The 22,859-nt window shown below is 40.9% G+C and overlaps 1 protein-coding gene across 1 annotated transcript in view; it reads left to right on the top strand.

The window, feature by feature from the left end:
• Positions 1-7,414: 7,414 nt before the first annotated feature.
• LOC103594920 (ubiquitin carboxyl-terminal hydrolase 45-like) overlaps positions 7,415-22,859 on the top strand; it is a gene marked incomplete at its 3' end in the record, with an annotated part of 60,840 nt that continues 45,395 nt past the window's right edge. The window contains exons 1-4 of the mRNA XM_008578209.1: positions 7,415-7,449; positions 12,231-12,338; positions 16,945-17,117; positions 18,791-18,894. Of these exons, the coding sequence (XP_008576431.1) occupies positions 12,239-12,338; positions 16,945-17,117; positions 18,791-18,894 (377 nt within the window). The remainder of the gene's footprint in view (positions 7,450-12,230; positions 12,339-16,944; positions 17,118-18,790; positions 18,895-22,859) is intronic.

Genomic DNA, 22,859 nt, shown 5'->3' with positions numbered 1-22,859 from the left:
AAAAAAAAAAAAAAAAAAAAAAAAAAAAAAAAAAAGGAGAAGTGTTATGCTGGCCACTGTAGCTGCACCCAAGAGACAAGTTAATGCTAAAGTTGAGGCAGCATGTAAAGCAAAAAGCAGGGACTGGAGGCCTGCTCTGAGTTCTAGACCCAACGCCTCCACTTCTGTGTCCCTGTGTGTAAAATGAGGGCTGGTACTTTTATAACACGACGTAATTCCAGGGGGCTGTTTCATCAAGCGACGAGCGCTGCTCTCCAGTGGGTCACAAGAGTCATTCTCAAGGCTGGGTTCGTCATTACGCCTCTCTTGGGCAGGGACTGGCCATGTTGCCCGCTCCTCTGAGTCGCGAACTGACCTCTATTTTCTTTCTTTCTTTCTTTTTTTTTTTTTAAAGATGACCGGTAAGGGGATCTTAACCCTTGACTTGGTGTTGTCAGCACCACGCTCAGCCAGTGAGCGAACCGGCCATCTGTATATGGGATCCGAACCCGGGGCCTTGGTGTTATCAGCACCGCACTCTCCCGAGTGAGCCACGGGCCGGCCCCCGACCTCTATTTTCAATCAAGCACCACTACCATTATAAATGCCCTCCCACTCGAGCTCCCTGGAGCAATGTTTATCCCTTTCCCTGTGTCCGTCAGAGCAATCCCAGGCCTCGGTAGCCCGGGATCTGAGGGAACAAAGACTGCAAGCGGGCGCTACATCTCCTGGTACCAGAGTAATGGATCTGACCTTTGGCTGGAAAAGGAATCGAGCACCCTAGAGCACCCCACCAACGTCATCCCTTCCCTGAGGTCCGTGTTTAGGCGCCCTCCCTTTTCCCAGGGTCCACCAAGCTCACCCGAGAGCGCAGCCTCCACCGATCCGAGGACCGCCCTGCGGGCAGTCGGAAGTAGCGGCGGAGGCAGCACCATGGCGGGATCGCGCCGCCGCGCTGCTGACCCACTTCCTCCTCCTCCCGCCGCAGGCGCGCTGAGCCGGGCTCTCGAGCGCCCTCCAGCCCAGCGCCGGCAGAACCGGGTAGTGCCGCAAGGCGTAATCGCCGGCCGAAAAGTGCCAAGCTCTAAAACTTTAAATTGTTTGCTTTAATATATATATTTACTTATTTTTATTTTTAGGAGAAACGAAGCTTAAAGGTGGACAGTAGAAACTATGGCAAAGCTAATATTTAAAGATTTAAAGTAGGGCCGGCCCGGTGGCGCACTGGAGAGTGCGGCGCTCCCGCCAAGGGTTCGGATCCCATGTGGAGACCGGTTCCTGCTCACTGGCTGAGCGTGGTGCCGGTGCAACACCGAGGGTTGTGATCCCGTTGCCGGTTGCCGGTCCCCGGTACGGGCGCGACACTGAGGGTTGCGATCCCGTTACCGGTCAGTAAAAAAGACAAAAAGGAAAAAAAAAAAGATTTAAAGTAAACTCCAATTTATAACATGGCTTTTGTACATTGGATTAAAGCAGACTACAATGGACGCTTTTCTAAGAATTGTTCTTAACCTCAATAGCTGGTGCAATTGATGTCAGTATTAAAATAATCTCATACTGTCATCTTTTCTTCTCGAACTGATGATATGTGACAATATTGGAGCATAGCTTTGTTAGGGTTAGGTCCAACTATTTGTGTTAGTTTTCTATATTGCTACTTGTATTAGTCTTCACTGATTATTTCCCCTTTTCCCCTCAACCCTGAATTATCGCTAAATTATAGAAAATTAAATGTGAGTTTGCTGACTCTGCCAGAAAAACATAACTATCATTGAGCTGATCCAGTTACACAAGTTACTTGCTGTGAGATACAGGAGATCTAACCCTCAGGGAACACTTGTGAAAAGAGAAATATGTGGATGATATCTGTATTAGTCAGGGTTCTCCAGAGAGACAGAATCAATAGGATATGTTATAATTCTATGAGAGCGATTTATTAGAAAAGTCCCATGATAGGACATCTATAAACTGGATGGCGGTAGCGTGGCTCAGTTCAAGTCCAAAGGCCTCAAAACCAGGGAAGCTGGTGGTGTCCTTGGTGTAAGTCCTTGTTGGGAAAATATAAGAAAATGATCAGAGCCCCTCAGATGTTCACAATCTTGCCAGCATTTGCTGTAAATAGGTTGTGTGTGGGCGGAGTTATTGCCTCTTTGCAGCGCTGCCAACTGGGCTGGAGTTTACTGCCTCCGCCACTGCTGCTGCTCCGCACAACCATGCTTTCCAACCTACGGCTGCCAAGGACGTGTTTGCCGGTTACCTAGATCAGAGAACTGCGTGTAAGGGGTCTGGGGGCCCAGCCTGGCGTGTGAAGGGTTTGTGATCCAGTCTGTGAATGGGCTTGAGAGGTCTGTGAGCTCCAGACCCAGCCTTAGCTTGATGATTGGCCCAGTTGGCAGGATTACGGGCAGGTAGAAGTAGCCAGACAGTCCCAGAATCCAAAAGCTGAAGAGTCTCGAGCTCTGATGTCCACAGACAAGAGAGAAGAGTGTATCCCAGCGCGCCAGTGGATGAGAGAGAGCTTCACCTCTTTCCTCTCTTTTGTTCTCTCCAGACCCCCAGCGGATTGGATGGTTCTCACCCACATTAATGGCTAGTCTTTCCCACGCAGTCCTCTCAGACTCTCATACTAATCTCTTCTGGAAATACTCTCATGAACACACCTAAAAAGATAGCTTTACCAGGTTTCTCAGCATTCCTTCATCTAACCAAGTTGATACCTAGAATTAACCTTCACACTACTATTTAAAAAATTCCACAAATTTACTTGCTTAAAACAACATAAATTTGTTATCTACAATTCTGTAAGTCAGAAGTCTCACTTAGCTAAAATGGAGGTGTCAACAAGGTTATGTTCCTTCTGAAGACTCCAGGGGAGAATTTTTTTAAAATTTATTTTTTGAATTGAAACATAATTGATCAAACATATTTATGGGGTACAGAGCTGACTATCAGTATTTGTGTACAGTATGTGATGATCAAATCAATATTATTAGTATGTTCATCATTACAAATCATAATTCTTTGTGTCTCTTACACAATACTCCCTAACCCCCCCCCTTCTGCGTTTCCCACCTCTGGTAAACTATAGGTCTGCTCTCCTTCTGAAAGTTCAATGTTTTATCGTTGTCGGTCTGTCTTCCTTCCTGCCTGCCTTCATTCCTATCTTTCTTAGCTGCCACTTACCAGTGAGGACATGTGATTCTCTTTCTGTGCCTGTCTTATTTGACTTAACGTAATTTTCTCCAAGCTCATCCATGTTGCTGCAAATGGCAGAATTTCATCCTTTTTTATGGCTGAGTAGTATTCCATTGTGTATACATAACAAATTTTTCCAGGAAAGAATTTTACTTGCCTTTTCTGTCTTCTAGTGGCTGCCTGCATTCCCTGGCTCTCGCTCTCCTTCCCCATCTTCAAAGCTAGTAGCTTAGCATCTTCAAATCTTTCTCTGGCTCTGACCCCTGCTTCTGTTGTCATATCCCCCTACCTCTCTTTTATAAGTATCTTTACATTCAGACCACTGAGATAATCCTGGATAATCTCCCTATCTCAAGGTACTTAATTCAATGACATCTGCAAAGTTCCTTTTGCCATCTGCAAAGTTCCTTTTGCCAGGTAAGGTAACACATTCACAGGTTCTAGGGATTAGAACATTGACATCTTTGGGGTGGGGGAGGGCATTATTCAGCTTACCACACAAAGTGTCTCATTACCTTATTTTTAATTTATTCTCAACTTGGTTGCCAAACATAATGAAACCTATATTTAACTGCAAATTGATTCATAATTAAAAATTAAAATATTAATTTTTAAATGGCATTATTAAAGTGTATGTTCAACGAATTTCATTAAGCATAAACATAAATTATTCAGATTTCAATAATTTAATATTTAATAAACCACTTCAGATTTCTATGCCAATGACATCATTTATGTTTTTCCAAATCATTTGGAGTTAAACCATAGTCTCCGTGTAATTCATTTTGCAGATTAACTTTGAACTCAGATATCATCGTATACTGTAGATTCATGTATCCTTTATGGCATCCCCAATCTGAATATGCATCATAAACTGCAGATAGCATGAATACAATATATGGAAGCAATGTACATACCTGGTCTCAAGGATCACATTTAATCTGATTTATGCTTTTTGGAGAGAAATATTACTAAACAACTCTTTTTTCCAGGGTTCATGACTAATTATTATTTGAGCAATATTTTTCCGTAGGACTTTTTTTTTCCTGAAAAGAGGAATATGTCCTCCCATATCTAGCACATTGCCAAACTTGGTTTAAGAGTCCTTAGAGGGGCCGGCCTATGGCTCACTCGGTAGAGTGCGGTGCTGATAACACCAAGGCCACGGGTTCGGATCCCATATAGGGACGGCCGGTTCACTCACTGGGTGAGCGTGGTGCTGACAACACCAAGTTGAGGGTTAAGATCCCCTTACCGGTCATCTTTATAAAAAAAAAAAAAAAAAGAGTCCTTAGAGCAAAAAGATCTTGTCAAAAGAGAGTCCTGATCATTGCTCCTAGGATACCAGCATCCAATTATTCCTTCAGGAGAGTTAGCAAGGCTTCAAGTGAGATGAAAAGAGAAGAGAACATTGAATTCTTCTGGAAAAGCACTGCTGAGTTGATATGAATTATTAATACTTCATTTCCTTTTCTTGTCATAACTTGTACAAGTGAAATGCTGTTGCAAAAAAGGGGGATTTTTAAGAGACTTGGGACTTTTCCTATTTCTTTCTAAATCCACTTCAAGCCCCTATGTGATAGACAAATAAAATGATGAATTAAAAAATGTATGGCCATTCTGGGCCGGCCCAGTGGCGCACTGGAGAGTGCACCACTTGGGAGCACGGCGGCGCTCCCGCTGAGGGTTCGGATCCCATGTGGAGACCGGTTCCCGCTCACTGGCTGAGCGTGGTGCGGGCGCAACACCGAGGGTTGCGATCCTGTTGCCGGTCCCCGGTACGGGCGTGACACCGAGGGTTGCAATCCCGTTACCGGTCAGTAAAAAAGACAAAAAAGAAAATAAGAATGTATGGCCTTTCATGTGACTCTTTTTTTCAAGATAATTTTGATCAAAACGTAAAATCAAAATATGTTGACAGCGTTTTCACTTGAGAAATATTTTTCTGTAGGATTTTTTTCCTGAAAAGATGATTATGTCTTCCTAATAGTCCTTGCTAATAGTTTATCTACTGAAGATATTTGCACAGGTAGGCGAAGAAAAATGAACACTAAAGGACTGATTAAAAACAAATAATACATCCATTACTTGGGAGAGTGTGTTGCTGATAACACCAAGGTCAAGGGTTCAGATCCCTGTATCGGCTAGGTGTCAGAAGAGAAGAGAAGAGAAAAGGAAAAAAAGAAAGAGAAAGAATACATACATCACTAGAATCCTAAGCAATTAGTCAAAAGAATGAGGTTAATGTGGAAATATGTCCAACATATACTTTCCAGTGAAAAAAATCAAGTTGAACGGAACGTAAACTATAATCTAGACTGTTTTTCTTTTAACAAAAGATAGTCATATAAAAATACGGTACAAATACATATTGTATGCACAAAGACAATTCCTGAAATGATACATAAGAAACAGTGAACAGAGAGGAAATGTTACCTCTGATGAGAAGAATGGGAATGTGGGAAAGAGGAGAGATGAGGAACTTTATACTGGGTTAAATTAGCATGAATTATAATAGTGTATCTTAAAAAAATACACCTGATAGAAATTTAAGAGATGTACGTATTCCCTGTAGCTTATAAAAGTATTCCATTTCCAGACAGAACTTGATGGTAAAATTAAGATGTTAAGCATTACTTGAAAAGTAATTAGCTGATTTTAGCTGATCTTAGTTGAATCTATATTTCTATTTGATGTTTTGTCCTGATGTCATTGTAATTGCACTGAACATATGCTTACTGGGTAGCATTTAAAAATGATTTCATTCCTTTGAAGAATTTGTCAAATAGTAAATTTTACTTTCAATTAAGTACAAAAATAAATAATTTGAAAAACATCAGAAATAAAAACTTACTGTTATATAATGTTCCCTAACTCACACCAAGTTTTGCAATGGAGATTGCAATCTCTGCAGATTTTGGTTATGCTAAGAGTACAACTGCTGGAAATCAAGAGAGATTTAGAATTTTGTCATTTTCAAGAAAAATTTAAGTATTGTATGGTGGTTTACATAATTCCTAAATTTCTTTTTTGAGGAAGAGAAACTAAATTTCCATATTCCAATTCAGCACACATACACACAACACACTTTTTTTTTTTTAACCATAAACTGGGTTCCAATATATGATATATTTTTTTTAAAAAACCCTTTACTGAAACGCAATTTAGAATGCAGATTAGATTTGCCCAAGTTTGCATGCCTTCTATGTCAAATCCAATGTTAAAATCTATGAAAACTTTTGACTTATAAAGTAGACAATTTTGACTTCAAAATTACACCACAACAAGACCTATCCTTTTGGGGGAATACTTTCTTTTTCCCTAGGGAAAAAAATTCCCCTACCCCAAAAGATGATTGTGTACCTCCATACACAGCACAGGTGACTGGCATATTTGTACCTAATTATACTTTTTAAACGAATGGTTCATAAACGTAAAATATAAAGGAATACCAACCTCCTTTCCTCTGCTAAATTCTCCAGACGGAAATAATGTGAGAAATGAATTAGATTTTTAAGGTAAAATCTGTTATTGTTTTTAAAATTTTAACTCTGGTATCTTTTGATTTATAATCCAACGTTCTTATCCATAAAACCACATTGGTCCCTTGGGTGAAAAATTAGGAGACTTCTAGGGCCTGTTCATAACCAGTGCTGACCTTTGCTGTATCTATAATTCAAACAAAATATTTTCAAAACAATTAATTTTACTAAACATGCAATGTGCAGACCACTTTAATAGATAATCGGGCTTTGATTAGGTATAGGTGTTAGATCAAGAAATATACCGTCTAGTTAGGAAGCGAGAACAACAGGTTGGACAACAGTGATGAAAAAAAGCAAGATGATACATGATGTCAGAAAATATATGATGTCAGAGTTCAGATGAAGGTGACAGAGGGAAGTCGGAGACTGTTCCAGAAGGCACCCACCAACAAGTAGGACTTAAGCTTGCACCAGGAAGACTGGAGCTGCACACTCCAGGTCAGACCCCAATCCAATGTAGGAGACGATGGCTGCTAGTCTAAGATTAGCAGGGGCCTTCCCGCTCTGCGGACGTGTGGACGTACGGACGCAGGGACGTCGTGAGCCGCCCCGACGTGAGCCGCCTCCGCCCTTTCCACCCCGCCTCACGCCTCCCCCCGCACCCGGCGCCCGCGGCCCGACCCTGTCCGGCCTGAAGGCGGAACCCCGCGCTCCACCTCTGCTGGCTGGCTGGTCTGTCGCGCAGGCGCAGTGTCTTCTGGTTGTAGACGCGGCGGCCTGGCCGGGCGGGGTGAGTCCCGGACGCGGCGGTGGTTTCGCCGTAGTTTCTTGGTGTTGGCTTCTGAGACGCAGGTTCCCTTGTGGGTAGGCGGGGCTGGGAGAGAGGCTCCCTGCTCCCTATCTCCTCCCCGATCCCTGGGGGCGCCAGGCGGTCACCGAGGGCCGTGTGAGCCCAGCCTCGCCGGCTCAGTGTGCGGGCGGCGGCGGCGGCGGCGGCGGCGGCGGCGGGTACATCCGCCTTGGCCGTACAGCAGGGCGGCGGCGGGAGGGGCCGGGGGAGTCGCGGTGGGAGAGGGGCCGCCAGGGAAGGGTCCGAGTCCCAGCCTCGCGGTGGCCCGACACCCTTCGGTCTTCCCTTCCGCGCGCTGTGCTCAGCGCGCATTCGCTCTTCGCAAACTAGGGGTGTGCTTGTCAGTGACCGGCGGAAGCGTGGCCGGCCACGGTTTCTGGCAGCGTCGTGCGTTTGGAGCTCTGGAGTCAGACTAGCTGGGTCCACGTTCCCATCCAACACTTACTGGCTCCGGGACTTCTGCAAGTCACTTAACCTCTCTGTGTCAGTTTCAAGAGTAAAATGAGGGAAATAACAGTAACCTATTTCATAAGGTGGTTGTGAGAATTAAGTAGGTTAATTGTCTGTGAAGCGCCTAGAACTGAACGTGATACAGAGTAAAACTACGAGTCTAACTTATTGTCATCTTTTTGAGCCTGTTATCTAATTATCTAAAAAGAGATTGTGTCCCTTTCCTTTTCTCTCCACCCCCGAAAATACCTGCCCAAGAGTAGAAAAAAAAGGTTTGGGTTTTTTTTTTTTTGAGAATATGGCTTTCATTTGCATAGCCTGTTTAAAAACAAATCTTTCTAACCCATTTAGTGGCATATCCTGCATTAGAGAAAAGATTGGTGTTAGGGGATGCCGAAGTTGAAAATTGTTAAGTTTGATGTTTGGGAAACCACATGAGAAAAGTGACCAGAATATATTTCTCCTGATAAGAGTTAACATTGCAAGCCTGAGGCTGCTCTCCATAGGAAGGCCTGCTTGCAAAGTTGGCCCTTGTTTGGCATCTGGGAACTTAGATTTGGGGAATGTTCCCACATGAGAACAATATGGTTTATGGCTGAACGATATATTTTAAGCTGAAATTACTATCTTCTATTGAAATCCTGGGCCCCACGTCTCTAATGGGCTTCTCTGGGCAGAAGCATTGCATACCTGTTGTTGAGTAAGAGTGTTGTGCTCTGTTTAACCCTTTTTGGGAGGGATCTGTTTAACCCTTTTTGGGAGGGAGAGCATGAGAAAGTCTACACATGATTCCTCCAGACTTCACCTGTCTCTTTTTCTATTAAGATCAGGCTGTATATCCATACTACATTGCTGTAATAAATGTTAGCCACGAGTACAACTGTATGTTGAGTCCTGTGAATCCTTCTATAGAATCTCCAAATGTGGGAGGATGTCTTGGAGATCCCAGACACAATTTTGATGAAAGAAAGTATTTGAAACTCTAATGATTGGGCTTTAGGTTTGCCTTTTCTTGCCTTAAATGCAAATTGGAAAGGAAAACTGTACAGATAGTGATTGCTAAATTGTAGGTTACTGTACCAAATGATTCTGTATGTTTAGATATATTACATACGAAGGCATTTCAAAAAGTTCATGAGTGCTGATAACACCAAGGTCCAGGGTTTGATCCCTGTACTGGCCAGCGGCCAAAAAAAAAAAGTTCACAGAAAAATAAAATTAAAAGACAACACGAATCTTTCCGTGAACTATTGAAGTACTCTTGTATGTTAGAAAAACCATCAGAAATTGCCTTTACATCACTAAGTTTGTCAGTGTTGAAAAAAGGCAGGTTGTATACAGATTCTAGGTCAAATACCTGGTTTTGTTTATTATTTTGCCAGTATTACTTGTGTGTTAATGCTCATCTTTCAAGAGTTTATTTGTACCATAGGGGAAAAAATACTCTATTAATTATGCCTATCTCTTTTCAGGACATCAAATTAAAATTGATGGAGTTACGTTTGTAAATTTGGGGGTAGAAAGATCAGATTTGCCATCTGATTGTGTATCTTTTCCCGCAATAAAGTAGAAGACTGGATCATTTTTTGACAAGTGAGTGGGAAGGTAGAGGAGTTGGGGGTTTAAGGAGAGTGAAAAAGGTTTGAATGGCTGTGTGAAGAGTAGGTAAGTTCACCAGAAAATAAAGTGGATGGTGGCAGAGACCCAGTCTGCTTTCTTATGAGACTTTATCCAGACATGGAGAAGATGGTTAATTATGTTCATCTAAGATTGGGTTCTGCCAGAGGAGCCATGTGACTTGTTTTGGCCAGTAAAATATGAGCAGATGTGACGTATGTTGCTTCCAGGTGAAGCTTTTTTTTTTGACCGGTAAGGGGATCACAACCCTCAGTACGGTGTGGTCTGCACCACGCTCAGCCAGTGAGCTAACCGGCCATCCCTATATAGGATCTGAACCCGTGGCCTTGGCGCTACCAGCACCACACTCTCCTGAGTGAGCCACGGGGCCGGCCCCCGGGTGAAGCTTTAAGAAACAGCTTTCCATTTGCCACTTCCCTTTCTCCCTGCCCTGCTGTAGCGATCATGGAAACCTGTGTTGAGATGCAGCCTCCTGTCAGCCTGGGCACTAAAGGAGAATAGAGGTGGCTGACTAAGCAAGCTGGAAGAACTGAGAAGGCATGATCAGAGAAGGAAATGATTAGTGGTTTTGTAAGGTGGAACTGAAGGGGTAAGTGGATAAGGTTTGGAGGGAGAAGGTAGGTAGAGATGAAGTGATCAAGGAACTCAGAGGTTTTGTACATCTCTGTAATCCTGAAGGCCTTAATTTGTTGTAACTCAGTTTGATAGTGATGACCTTTGGCTTTTAAAATGGATTGGCTAAATCAAGATTCAGAAATTAGTATTGAACTGAAAGGTTCATTACCTTGATCGTTAAAAAGTAAACCAACCATGAAAGTTGCAATGTAGCTTATCCACAGAGCAGGACAGTATTAGGTAAGGATTTAGGCTAAGCTATTCTAATAGAGACTCCAAAATACAGTGGTTTTTAAAAAGTGCTTAGTAGTTTATATCTAGAATCTTTAGAATTAAATGAGTTTTTAAGAAATAAAGAGGTAAATAACACCATGGAGAAAGATAAATTCAGTGTGAAACATTATACAACTTTGCTTGCAAGTATATTCTGTGGAATATACTTCCTCATAAGTGGCTTCAGTTAGGAGGATGTTAGACAGAATCTCAGGTCTTGTGCTAGATTTTTTGAGCCAGATTCCACATTTTGACATGACACCCAAGGTAAACTCATATGCACTGGCCTGATCTCTTTAAAAAGCAAGTAAAAGATTGCAGTTCTGGCAGTAAAAGGTCAGAAGAACTGTTTTAGATTAAAAGATACTAAAGAGACATAACCAGTATAAAGTACAAACCTTGAATGAATCCTTATTTTAAAAAAACAGCTAAAAAGACACTTTTGGGTCAGCTAAGGAAATTAGAATATGATGGGTATAAGATGATCTTAGGGAATTATTGTTAATTTTCTTAGATGTGATAATGTTATGCAGTTATCTAGGAGAATCTCCTTAAGAGAACATGGTCAGGTATGTAGGGGTGAAGAGTCATAATCTCTACAATTTACTTTCAAGTAGTTAAGAAAACACACACACACACACACACACACACACACACACACACGAGGGTACTTCAAAAAGTTCGTGGAAAGATTTATATTATCTTTCAATTCTATTTTCCACAACTTTTTGAGGTGCTATTGTGTGTGTGTATATATATATATATATAGATATTCACATACATCTCATATATCTCTATACATACCTTTTGATATTTAGATAAAGCAATTAGAGCAAAATGTTAATAGATGTGGAATCTAGATAGTACGTGGGTCTTCAGTATACTGTTCTTTTAATTTTTGTAGATATTTAAAATTTTTCATAATAAAAAGTTGAGAGGAAAAAAAATCAGTAACTTAAAAATACAGTCCAGAGCTGGGTAGTATGGCACAGGTAAGGTAGCTTTACTCTGCATGACTTACAGCTTCCATCCCTTGTCCAATTTGGCTCTTCTAGCTCTACTAGCTAGCGTCATGGGAGAAAGCACAAGGAGAGTGCATTATTAAGAAGCATCACCTATTCCATTTACCAAAACTTTAGATTTTTTATTCACCTGGACATCATATATCTGGAGGGTATGTCTTATTTAGTTCAGGCCTCTGTAACAAATTACCATAGACTGGGTGGCTTAAACACCAGACATGTATTTCTCACAGTATTGGAGGATGGGAAGTCCAAGATCAAGGTGCTAGCAGATCTGTTGTCTAGTGAGGGCCCTCTTCCTGGTTTGCAGATGGCCATTTTCTTGTATCTTCACATGGATATAAAGATAGTCTCTGGCCTCTTCCTTAAGGGCACTAATCCTATTCACGGGGGGTCTACTCTCATGACCTAATTACCTCCCCAAAACTCTACCTCTAAGTACCATCACATTGGGAATTAGATTTCACCATAGGAATTTTGGGAGGACATAAACATTTAGTCCATAACAGGGTAGTTGGTAAAGTCAAATGGAATGTACCATTTGTATATTGATTATTTAATAAAGATTTGATTTCAACTGATGTTCCCCTCTTCTTCCTCTGTTGATTTACTAGACCAATGAAAATTGAAGTCATTTCAATTTCAATATGCATTAAATAAAGTATGTAGAATTTTGACTTTGAAGATTAAAGTGTATTTATTTTTTTCCCTCCAACTTTCCAGTTAATAACATGCGGGTGAAAGATCCATCCAAAGCTTTATCTGAGAAAGCCAAAAGGAGTAAAAGACCTACTATACCTCATGATGAAGATTCTTCAGATGATATTGCTGGTAAATCATGATATCTGGCATCCCAAATACCATTGAGGAAAAGAAATAACAATATATGTTTCTAATTAATAAATCCATTACTCTTTATTTTCACTGCTTTCTGCATAAACTTTAGAATCAGCTTATCTAGTTCCAAAAAATCCTGTTGGTGTTTTTATTGGGATTTTATTTAGTTTATACAGTAACTTAGAATTGGCATCTTTTTTGTCATTGTTCCTTTCTCATGACCTATTAAAACCAGTCTCCAAGCCACCAGAGGTTGGAGATGACCTTTGGGAGCTGCTGGCTTCAGAGCTTGCTTTTCTCTTCAGCCTCATGCCTTAGGTGTTGGCTTCTGAGGATTTTCCTTACTTTCTTGCCAGTTCAACTCTCCATTTAAAAAAATGTATTTAATTTCCATTTTTATATGTTTTTAACTTGGGCAGTGTTTCAGTATTAGTGAGTTTGCTGTATTGAAAGAAGTCTAACTTATATCTTTAAATATTTGTTCTATTCTGTTCATATAGTTTTCTTCAGGGATTTTAATTGTTCTTATGTTAACTCTTCTTTGCCTTCCACAGTTATTTTTTTCCCAAATCCTCTGAATCTGTTATTTCCTTTTTCATTCTGCTTGCTGTTTTCTGTTTTATCCTTTACTGTGCTTGCAACAGTGTCCATTTCATGTTATGCTCTTTTTAGTTTGGCCTTCATTTTTGTGGTTTTATTTATTTATTTTTGTTCCACTTCTTTCTTAATTCTGCCAGTCACTTCCTGTTGTTTTGCCATCTTATCCTAGAGTGCTTGCTTTTGTTTTGTGTTTGTATTTTATGGCAGCAATTGTTCTGCCATTTGTTTTTCCTTTTCCTTCCTTTTTCTTATATTATCTTAGTGTAGAAATTTGTGGCTTTGATTTCTCTTTGATTACTCATTCTCTGATGTAGGGTTAGTTTTTCTTGGACCAGCAACTTTTGGAATATTTGTGGAAGAAGGAGGGCTAGAGCCTTGTTGAGACCTAGCTGGAGTTTTGAGTTTGAGTTCATTTAATTTAGCCTTTACTTTTTCCAGCAAATAGGGTTATGCAGCCCTGTGTTTTTTTCAGAATCCAAAGTACCTCTTCTCCCCAACTGCCATAGAGACAAGACTGCTTCCTGAAAACCTGGCTTGCTTTATTTCTCACTTAGTGAATGAGAAATTCCCTTCTTTTGTTTCTTCTCAATACAAAATTGGATATAGGGGAATCTCCTGCCACTGTTAGTGCAGCATAGTGATTTAGATTTTGTTCTGTGTCTGGGAAGCATATCTTGTTCTTTATGAAATCTATATTTGCAGTATTCTCTCTGCTTTCTTCTGTATGCACCTCTATTTGATCCCCGCTGCTTTGAGGTGGAAGCCCTGCCTCTTAATCTGTGACTTGGGGCTTCAGCTATCTCCTGGTTTCACTGAAAATAAACTTCGTGTCTTTGTTTCCTGTTTGTATTGCCTTTAGATAATTTCTGGAAGGAGAAGGAAGAAGTGTTGACTTTAATTACCATTCGCAAATTGGAAGACCTCCTTGTAAAATTTTTATTAATATTTAAAGTGGAAATCATGGAGATTCTGATTATTGTTTTTGATTTGTTTAATATGAAACAACTATAGACTTTACTACATTTTTATATTTTATTCGGGAATCTCTAGAGGACCTATTCGTCAGGTGAAATTTAGACAATTATACAGTTAAACAAATTATAGAAAACTGAAGAAATTTACTTAACACAAAGGAAATTTTTTACATTCCTCTGCCCCCACAAAGATAGTGAATACTGTTTAAATACTGGCATATTAGTCCGTTTCTGTTCTTATAACAAGATACCTGAAACTGGCTGATTTATAAAGAAAACAAAATTTATTGCTTACAGTCCCTGAGGCTGGGAAGTCCAAAGTCCAAGGAATACATCTGGTGAGGGTCTTGGGGTGGCAACCAGGACCCAGGGGTCTCACATAGCAGAAAATGGTGGAGCAGAGAGAGACTAACCTTTCATATGCTCTCCTTTTAAAGCCCTCAGAACCACACCCTGACCACCATTATTAATCCATTCACTATGGCATGGTCCTACAATCTAATCACCTCTTCAAGGCCAAGCCTTTCAATTACCATGATAGGATTTCCCACCCTCAACAGTTAGAGTGCGGATTTGAGCTTCAATGAGGTTGGGGGTGGGGGGTATCCAATCTATAGCATTCTTCCCTGAGCCCCCAAACTCATGTCCTTTTCACGCACAAATACATTAATTTCATCCCCAAAGTCTTAACTTGTTTCAGCTCAAAAGTCCAAAATCTCAAAGTCCCACCTATGAAATCAAAACAAGTTATCTACTTCCAAGATACAATGGTGGAACAAGCATAGGGTACATAGTCCCTTTCAAGAAAGGAGAAATAGGCCAGAAGAAAACTGTAATAGGTCCTAAACAAGACCTAAACAAGTCTGAAACCCAGCAGGTCAGGCATTAAATCTCAAAGCTGGCTAATCGTGTACTTTGATTCCATGTTCAGTGTCCTCTGAATGCTGGTGCAGGGGTTGGGTCCCTAAGTCCTTAGCCAGCTCTGCTCCTATGGCTTTCCTGGTCATAGGCCACACTTCAGCTCTCCCAGGCTGGTGTTCCACTCTGGTAGCTCCGCAGGTCTGGGGTCTCCATAGAGGTCCCGCTGTCATGGCTCCACTAGGTATAGCATTGTTGGGGTTTTTCTGTTGTCACTCTGACCCCATGTTTCCACTTGGCATTGCTCTAGTGAAGACTCTATATGATGAATCTGCCCCTGTGACAGATCTCTTCCTGGGCCCCTAGGCTTTTCCATACGTCTTTTGATGTATGGGATGGAAGCTCCCATGCCTTAGAGCTATTGGCATTCTGCCAGCCTACAGACCTAACACCATACTACATGGACGCCGCCAAGGCTTCTGGCTTTTAGCTTACAAAGCTGTGGGTCCAGCCACACTTGGGCCCAATTTAGCCATAGCTGGAGCAGCCAAAGCCACTGGGGTGCTGGTATGGGAAGCAGCTTCCCAGGTGGTGCTGGGCAGTGAGCCCGTGTAGTGTGCCTCGGGTCGCTCCCTGAGACTATCTGTCTCCCTAGACATCTGGGCCTGTAATGGAAGACTCAGCCTCCAGGAACTCTGAAATGCCTTCAGGGCCTTTCTTCCATTGTCTTGGCTATTAGCATCTGCCTGCTCATAGCCATGATAATGTCTTTAGCAACCAGTCCCTTTGCTGCACCATTGGATTTTTCTAGGAAAATGATCTCTGCTTCTCTACCACATGGCCAGGCTGCAAATTTTCCAAGTCTTTACACTGTGCTTCCCTCTTAAATTCCTGCTTTATGTCAAGCCTTTGCCACCATAACTCAGTGTAGGCTGTTAAAAGTAGCTGTGCAGCTTCGTGAGTGTTTTGCTGCTTAGAAATTTCTTCCACCAAATAACCTGGATCAGCACCTTTAAGTTCCACATTCCATAATACTTTTGGGCATGAAGAGTATGCAGCCAAATTCCTTGCCAGTTCATAGCAAGGGTGATCTTTGCCACAGTTTCCAATAAGTCCCTTCTCATTTACATGTGAGATCTCCTCAGTATGGCCTTTAGTGTCCATATTGTATCAGCATTCTGCTCACCACCATTTAACTAGTCACTAAAACATTCCAAACTTTCCCTGGCTTTCTTGTCTTCTAAACTTTCACCAGCCTCTATGCTTTTTGTGACCTGTTCCTCCAGATTCCTTCAGCCTTTCCTCAACACTCAGTTCCAAAGCCACTTCTGCATTTTCAAGTATTTGTTATAAGCAACACCCCTCCTCTCTGGTACCAATTTTCTGTATGAGTCTGTTTCTGTTGCTTATAGCAAAATACCTGGAACTTGTGTTTTATAAAGAAAGTGGAATTTATTGCTTACAGTTTCTGAGGCTGGGAAGTCTAAAGTCCAGGGAACACATCTGGTGAGGTGTTTCTACAGCAATGTAGAGTGTCACATGGTGGATGGTGTAGCAGAGAGACTAACTTCTCACATGCTCCCCTTTTAAAGCCCTTAGAACCACATCCCTGACCATCATTATTAATTCATTCACTATGGCATGGTCCTGCAATCTAAATTCCTCTTCAAGGCTCCACCTTTCAATTACCATAGTACGATTTCACACCCTCAACAGACATAAAAAGAGTAATTCTGAAATCACATGTTTGAAAAGTAAGGACCCATGTCATTAAAGAGCACAACATATACATGCATGTGTGTGTGTGTGTGTGTGTGCACATGTGTATAGCTCTATAAAATTTTAGTACATGTATAGCTTTGTATAACTACCATAATCAAGATACCTGACTGTACCATCACCACCCTGAGTGCTACCCATTTTTAGTCACATCCTCTGTCCCCCATCCACACCCCCTGGCAACCACTAATCTGTTCCCCCACAGTACAAGTATGTTATTTCACAAATATTATAAAAATGGAATCATGTAGCAAGTTCCTTTTGAGTTATTTTGCTTTTTTTCTATGCTTTTTAGTTAAGAGCATTTTAATGCTATTGACTCTTGTTTACTGATGGTAGCACTTTGGTTTAGTAAGGGATATGTTCAAATTTTATTTTATCTTATTCAGTAGAATTAACTTGCCAACATGTAAGTCATGCTGTCAGTATGAATCATGTAAAGAGAGCAATAGCTGAGAATCTGTGGTCAGTTTGCTCAGAATGTTTAAAAGAAAGAAGATTTTGTGATGGACAGACAGTACTTCCTTCTGATATATGTCTGTGCCTCAAGTGTGGTTTTCAGGTAAGAAAAATGTTATTTATGTATGAGTTTGTGTTAAATATTTTCCTTATATGCTTACTGTGAGTTGAATTGTTGGTCACACATAGGACTTAAGATAAATTTATTCCATATTTAGATAGGAACTCTCCAAGAATGAACTTACAAGTTTGTTAGTAAAGTAAAAGGTATGCTGTTGTATTAAACTGTTTCTGTTGCTAATAACAAAATACCTGAAACTGGCTGATTTATAAAAAAATGAAATTTATTGCTTACAGTTTCAGTGACTGGGGAGTCCAAAGTCCAGGGAGCACATCTGGTGAGAGTCTTCTTTGGTGGTGGCTTTACAGCAATGCAGGGGTCTCACATGGCAGGAAATGGTGGACCAGAGAGAGAGAGAATCTCATGTGCTCTCCTTTTAAAGTCCTCAGAACCATGTCCCTAACCACCATTATTAATCCATTCACTATGGCATGGTCCTGCAATTTAATCACCTCTTCAAGGCCCCACATTTCAATTACCATAATAGAATTTCCCACCCTCAACAGCTACATTGGGAATTAAGCTTCTAATATGTGGACTTTGGGAGACATAGTTCAATCAATCCACAGCAGCTGTGTTCAGAAAGTAATCAAGTGTGATTTATAAATACTGTACCAGCAGTATTTCCCATATCAGGACCTGTCTTTGCCTTTTTGTATTTACTTAGGAAATGTATCCAACTTTTTAGATTTCATTTTTTTCTCTCAAAAAGGAGTATTCTGCTCTTTTTTTTGTCAAATTTATCTGAAAATGTAGAATTTACTGATATATATAATGGAATTTTTTAATGAAATTAAAAGTATATGCATTTTATTAAAAAATAAGAGGGATCTTTATTATCTCACATAAAAAGTCTTGAAGTAAGGACACTTTGGGGTTATTTAATTCGATGGAAAGAACAGTAAGAAGTGAGGTTTCTTCTATTTTTCTGCTGTGCCATCCTCAATTTCATGGTTTCAGGATGGCCAAAGATTCTTCAGGTGTTATGTATCACACTGTAAATTTCAAAGGCCATGAAGAGGGCTGTGTTCCTTTTAAAAATATGTAAAACATTGGGCTGGCTGGTTAGCTCAGTTGGATAGAGCACAGCCTTACAACACCAAGGTTATGGGTTCAGGTCCCCCTACCAGCCAGCCACCAAAAAAAAAAAAAAAAGATGTAAAACTTTTCCAGAAATATCCAGCAGACTTGACTTCCCCTCATGTCACATTAATGAAAATTGTATCTCATTTCTTTATTTATCTAGTGAGGGAAATTACTATAATGGTCTGTGCTTCATCAGTCTCAGTGAGGTTGGGGTGGAGATGTATACAGGATTGGGAAAGGTGTGTTTGGGGGAGGGGTATTAATGGCCTACCAGGAGGCTCAGTGTCTCACCGTGTACAAGACAGACAGTGTATACATTTTTAAATGTTAAGGAAATTACCTTTGCTCATGATTGTTTTAGGTAAATACTATCTAATGAAAAGCAAGTTAGCCTTTTTGCAAGGAATTAAATTTAATGAGAATCTATATTGCTTTCTGAAACTTTCTCTTGCTTGAAATTAAAAACAAAAGAAAAAATTTCAGTGTAAGTTTGAGTATGATTTAAGTTTTGGTGAATTTGAAACAAACGTATATGTAAGTCATTCAAATAGCATTCTGTTCTTCTTCAGGGATGTAGTATGAACTCAGAAAGCCAGCATTCTCTGAAGCACTTCAAGAGTTCCAGAACAGAGCCCCATTGTATTATAATTAGTCTGAGTACTTGGATTATATGGTAAGTTTAATTTTGTTAGTACTTGTATCCACTACCCAAAAAAAAGCCTTTTTTTTTTTTAGCTTTACAGGGTAAAATATTTGAAGATGTTATACAAGCTTATGCTTATTTTTAGCCTAAACACAATCTATGGGATAATTTTTAAGAAAATTGAAATTACCCATAAATATACAATTTAAATTAGAAAAAATTTAGTTATCCACCTACTTTTCTCATGTACCATAAAGCAAAATTCTTTCTGTTGTATCACCAAGGTCAAGGGTTCAGATTCCCATACCAGCCAGCTGCCAAAAAAGGAAACAAAAAGAAAGAAAAATTCTTTTTACTTGAATTTTTAAAAATGAACTTACTAATATACAGAATTCCAGAGACGGTATTTCCATCTGTCACATGGTTTGATGATTTTCTGCAGGGAAAAGGGAAAGCCTGGGCGAAGGTATTTTGTGAAGACTTCTCAGGTGCTTCTGTTACTTAACCCTGGTTGAGTATCACATACTTTTTTCATCCAGCTGCCCATTACCCCCCAGAAAAATCCACAAACATATACATTTTTTGATGACAAAGTAAAAATCCAGGCACTAAATCAAGTTTTTTTGATTCCCTAATTTCTTACCATCATACTACACTGTTTCAGTGGTATAAGTGGACTTTGTATTGAAATGCCTTCTCTGTATTTTACAATGATAATTTTCTAACTGTAGAGTCCTAGGATTCCTTGAATGAATTTTCAGGAGTCCTCAAGTTTTCTTTAAAACAAAAATATTTAAACTTTGCATTTCATTTCAGGGTTCTGAAATTAATATAAGGATATTTTGGCTCATAGGAGAGGTCATCATCTTATAATTTAATGCAGCCACAGGATTTGGGTGTTTGCTGCATTTGTGTTTTTTGTTGTCATTGTTGGCTCCAAGTATTAGTATTGGGGAAAATGAGGAAAGAACAGAGGGAACTTAATAAGTAAATGATGCACTGGAGTCAAGAGAGAGGGGGATGATGTTATAGTGTGGCAGCTCAATAAAGATTTCACTGTAGTGGTCTCAGATTATGGGGTTCATCAGAATCACTGGGAAGGCTTGTTAAGACAGATTGCTGGGTCCCTGACCTAGAGATCTTGATTTAGTAGTGCTGGGTTGGGGCCTGAGAATTTATGTGTCTAACAAGTTCCCAGGTGTTGCCAGTGCTGTTGGTCTGGGGACCACAGTTTGAGAACCACTGAAATAGAAAAGGGTGGCAGGAGAATTGAGTGGCACCTGGTAATAATATAGGCTCATCTCAAGTGAGTCTGTCAGAATCTCTGTTGTAGCTCTTAGGACTATAATTGTGGTGTGAATGATTTAATTTTCAGCAGACAACCCTTACCCAGAGTAATAAACTAGTGTTGTTAGTTTTAACTTAATTGGTTTTGTAATTTTGTTTTTGTATTTAATTGTATAATTTATTTTGCTTTTATAGTTCTATATAGAGTTATAAACGTGATGAATTTATTGAGTTTAGTGAGTGTATGTGTTAGACTTATATTGTAAATAATTGAAGTTACATGCGGGGGTTGTAGAATTATTTTTCTTTAAAAGAAAAACAATTCAAGTTTGTCAGTTGCATTTATGGAAGTTTAAAGGTTGTGCCATTTTCTTTTTTCTTCTAATTCTTAAACAATAAAAAAATTAACAATTTCAGTAGAAAACTTCACTAATTTGATTAAAGGAATGCCAGCCTGAATTAGAAAACAATCTGAATTGTATAAAAAAGAAAGGAATATTATAGATTTGATAATCATGGCCAACTAAGGGTTGCTGGATAGTGGATTTAATACTGCTTTAATGGATAATGATTATTATTATGGTGGTTCTTACCTCTGACTTCACATCAGAATCACACAGGAGGATTTTGGAAAAACATAGGTGCCAGTGGTCCCATATTAAATCAGACCTATTGAACCAGAGTTTCCATATTTTTCAGTTTCATTGGCAATTCTGATGCCTAAACAAAGTTGAGGCACTGATGTACACTTGAAGTTAACCTATAAATGAGTGCTTTTAAAGTACATAAAATTTTGTTGAAAGAAAATTCTACATTTCCCCTGTACTCTGATTACACTACTTGAAGGAGGCACAGATGAAGGAGGCACGCGAGACCCAGGCTGACAGTTCACCAGAGAAGTTCTGCTTTATTCAAGGACTGCGCGTATATTTATAGGGAGCTGCATTCCGGGTTTAGATAGGGGGTGGATGGGGCGGTAGCTGATTGGACAGGGCTGAGCGGGAGGTGAGCCTTGACCTGTGACTGGTTGAGGTTTGGCGCCAGCGGGCTTGGGTTTTGGCGCTGGTGGGCTTGTTTCGGAGAAGAACCCGGAAGGGCGCCATATTGCCAAGGAGTGCCCCCCGCTTGAGTGCCTACGGTATCCCTACATTCCTCCCTTTTTCCTCTGTTGTGGGGAATGGGTCGTCGTAATCCTCGAGCTAATTCCTGCTGGAGGGGGGCGTAGTGGGGGGAGAGGAATTGGGAGGAGATAGGAGACCCTTTATTAGGCCCCAAAGGAATTTTGAGGGGGGAGAATTCTATAAACGTTCCCTGGAGCCACACGTCAGTTATTTGCTGAGTCCAGTGTGTGTAGGAAGCTGTAGGGGAGAGCATCCAGGCGTCCGCGGCTGAAACCTCTAGGAACAGGGACCATTGGTGATGTAGATCCATTTTAACAGTGTGTTAGCTGATCCGTTGAAGAGCAGGTAGGGTCCTCTGTGGCCAGTAGTTGGTAATTTCCTGAGTAAAAGCTGGTTAAAAGTCTGGTTAGAGATTTTACCAACTTGAGTTTGGACAATACAGGGCAAGAAAAGACAGGCCATGAATATATCCTTTGCAATAGAAAGCCCCAGTAACTATCCCGGCCCATCTGGAGTCCCAGGAGTCCTTAATGTAAAAATGGTAAGAGTTTCCTGTGTCACGCTGAAATATTTGGCCTCCTGCACCTATTAGTGGGTTGTGGATTTTGCACGACCAGTACAGGCATCCCCCATAAGTGTCTGGCCACCACCTGCAGGACGTTTGAGTCTGGTCAAACATAAAGCATAGGTATGGGCGGGAAGATTGAGAGATCAGCTTACTGTTTGTAAGTGGGATAGTGATGGCATTTTGGCATCCAGCTACAGGACAGTCCGCTGTGGAAGGGAGTAGTTTGGTGGTCTTACTTTGCCCCATTATATAAGTTTCTCGTACTGTGAACCTCCAGACGTATGAGGATTTAGAGGCACCTACTAGGGACAGTGAGAGAAACAGGATGACGTTAACGGGAGTGGTCATTGTTCCTGTACTGGAGGGAGACTTGGGAGTCGGGATAAGCAGAGCTTGAGGGGGTCAGAGGGGTGAGGAGTGCAGGCAAAGGTTTTAGTTTCTTGAAAGGGTGTGTCCTGAACTTGCAGGTCACGTGTAGGTTCCGCGGGATCCGTTGGTGAGGTTGGGAAGCAGGGTTTTAACCTAGAAATGTGGACCCATGGAGTTACTTGATTGTCTGGAAGCGCAAGTTTGGCAGCGGTGGGGGTGCATAGGATAGCTGGGTATGGGCCCTCCCATTTCGGGACTAAGGGGTCCCGTGGTTCGGGAGAGGTATAGTAAACTAAATTTCCTGGGTGTATTGTAAGGGTGTTTTGTGAGGAAGTTGGGTCAGGGAGTAACCAATCTTGGTATTCTCAAAGTTCGGCGCATAGATGGGAAAGTAGGGGTTTGGCTAAGCTGGAGGGTATGGACCCCTGTTTAGGGGTAATACCTGGGGGAGTGGAGGTCTTCCGTACATCACCTCAAAGGCGGAAAGATTGGTGGGTTTCCTTGGAAGAGCTCTGAGTCTGAATAGGGCCAGGGGTAAGAGGCGAACCCAGTCTAAGTGAAGTTCTAAAGAGAGTTTGGTGAGAGTGTCCTGTAAGGTCCAGTCTGTCCGTACCACTTTTCCTGAGGCTCGGGGCCGGTAAGGGCAGTGT

This window comes from Galeopterus variegatus, unplaced genomic scaffold (assembly GCF_000696425.1).
Source record: "Galeopterus variegatus unplaced genomic scaffold, G_variegatus-3.0.2 Scaffold1647, whole genome shotgun sequence".
Taxonomy (NCBI): domain Eukaryota; kingdom Metazoa; phylum Chordata; class Mammalia; order Dermoptera; family Cynocephalidae; genus Galeopterus; species Galeopterus variegatus.
The sequence above is the reverse complement of the archived record's forward strand: the minus strand, read 5'-3'. Positions and strand labels throughout refer to the sequence as shown.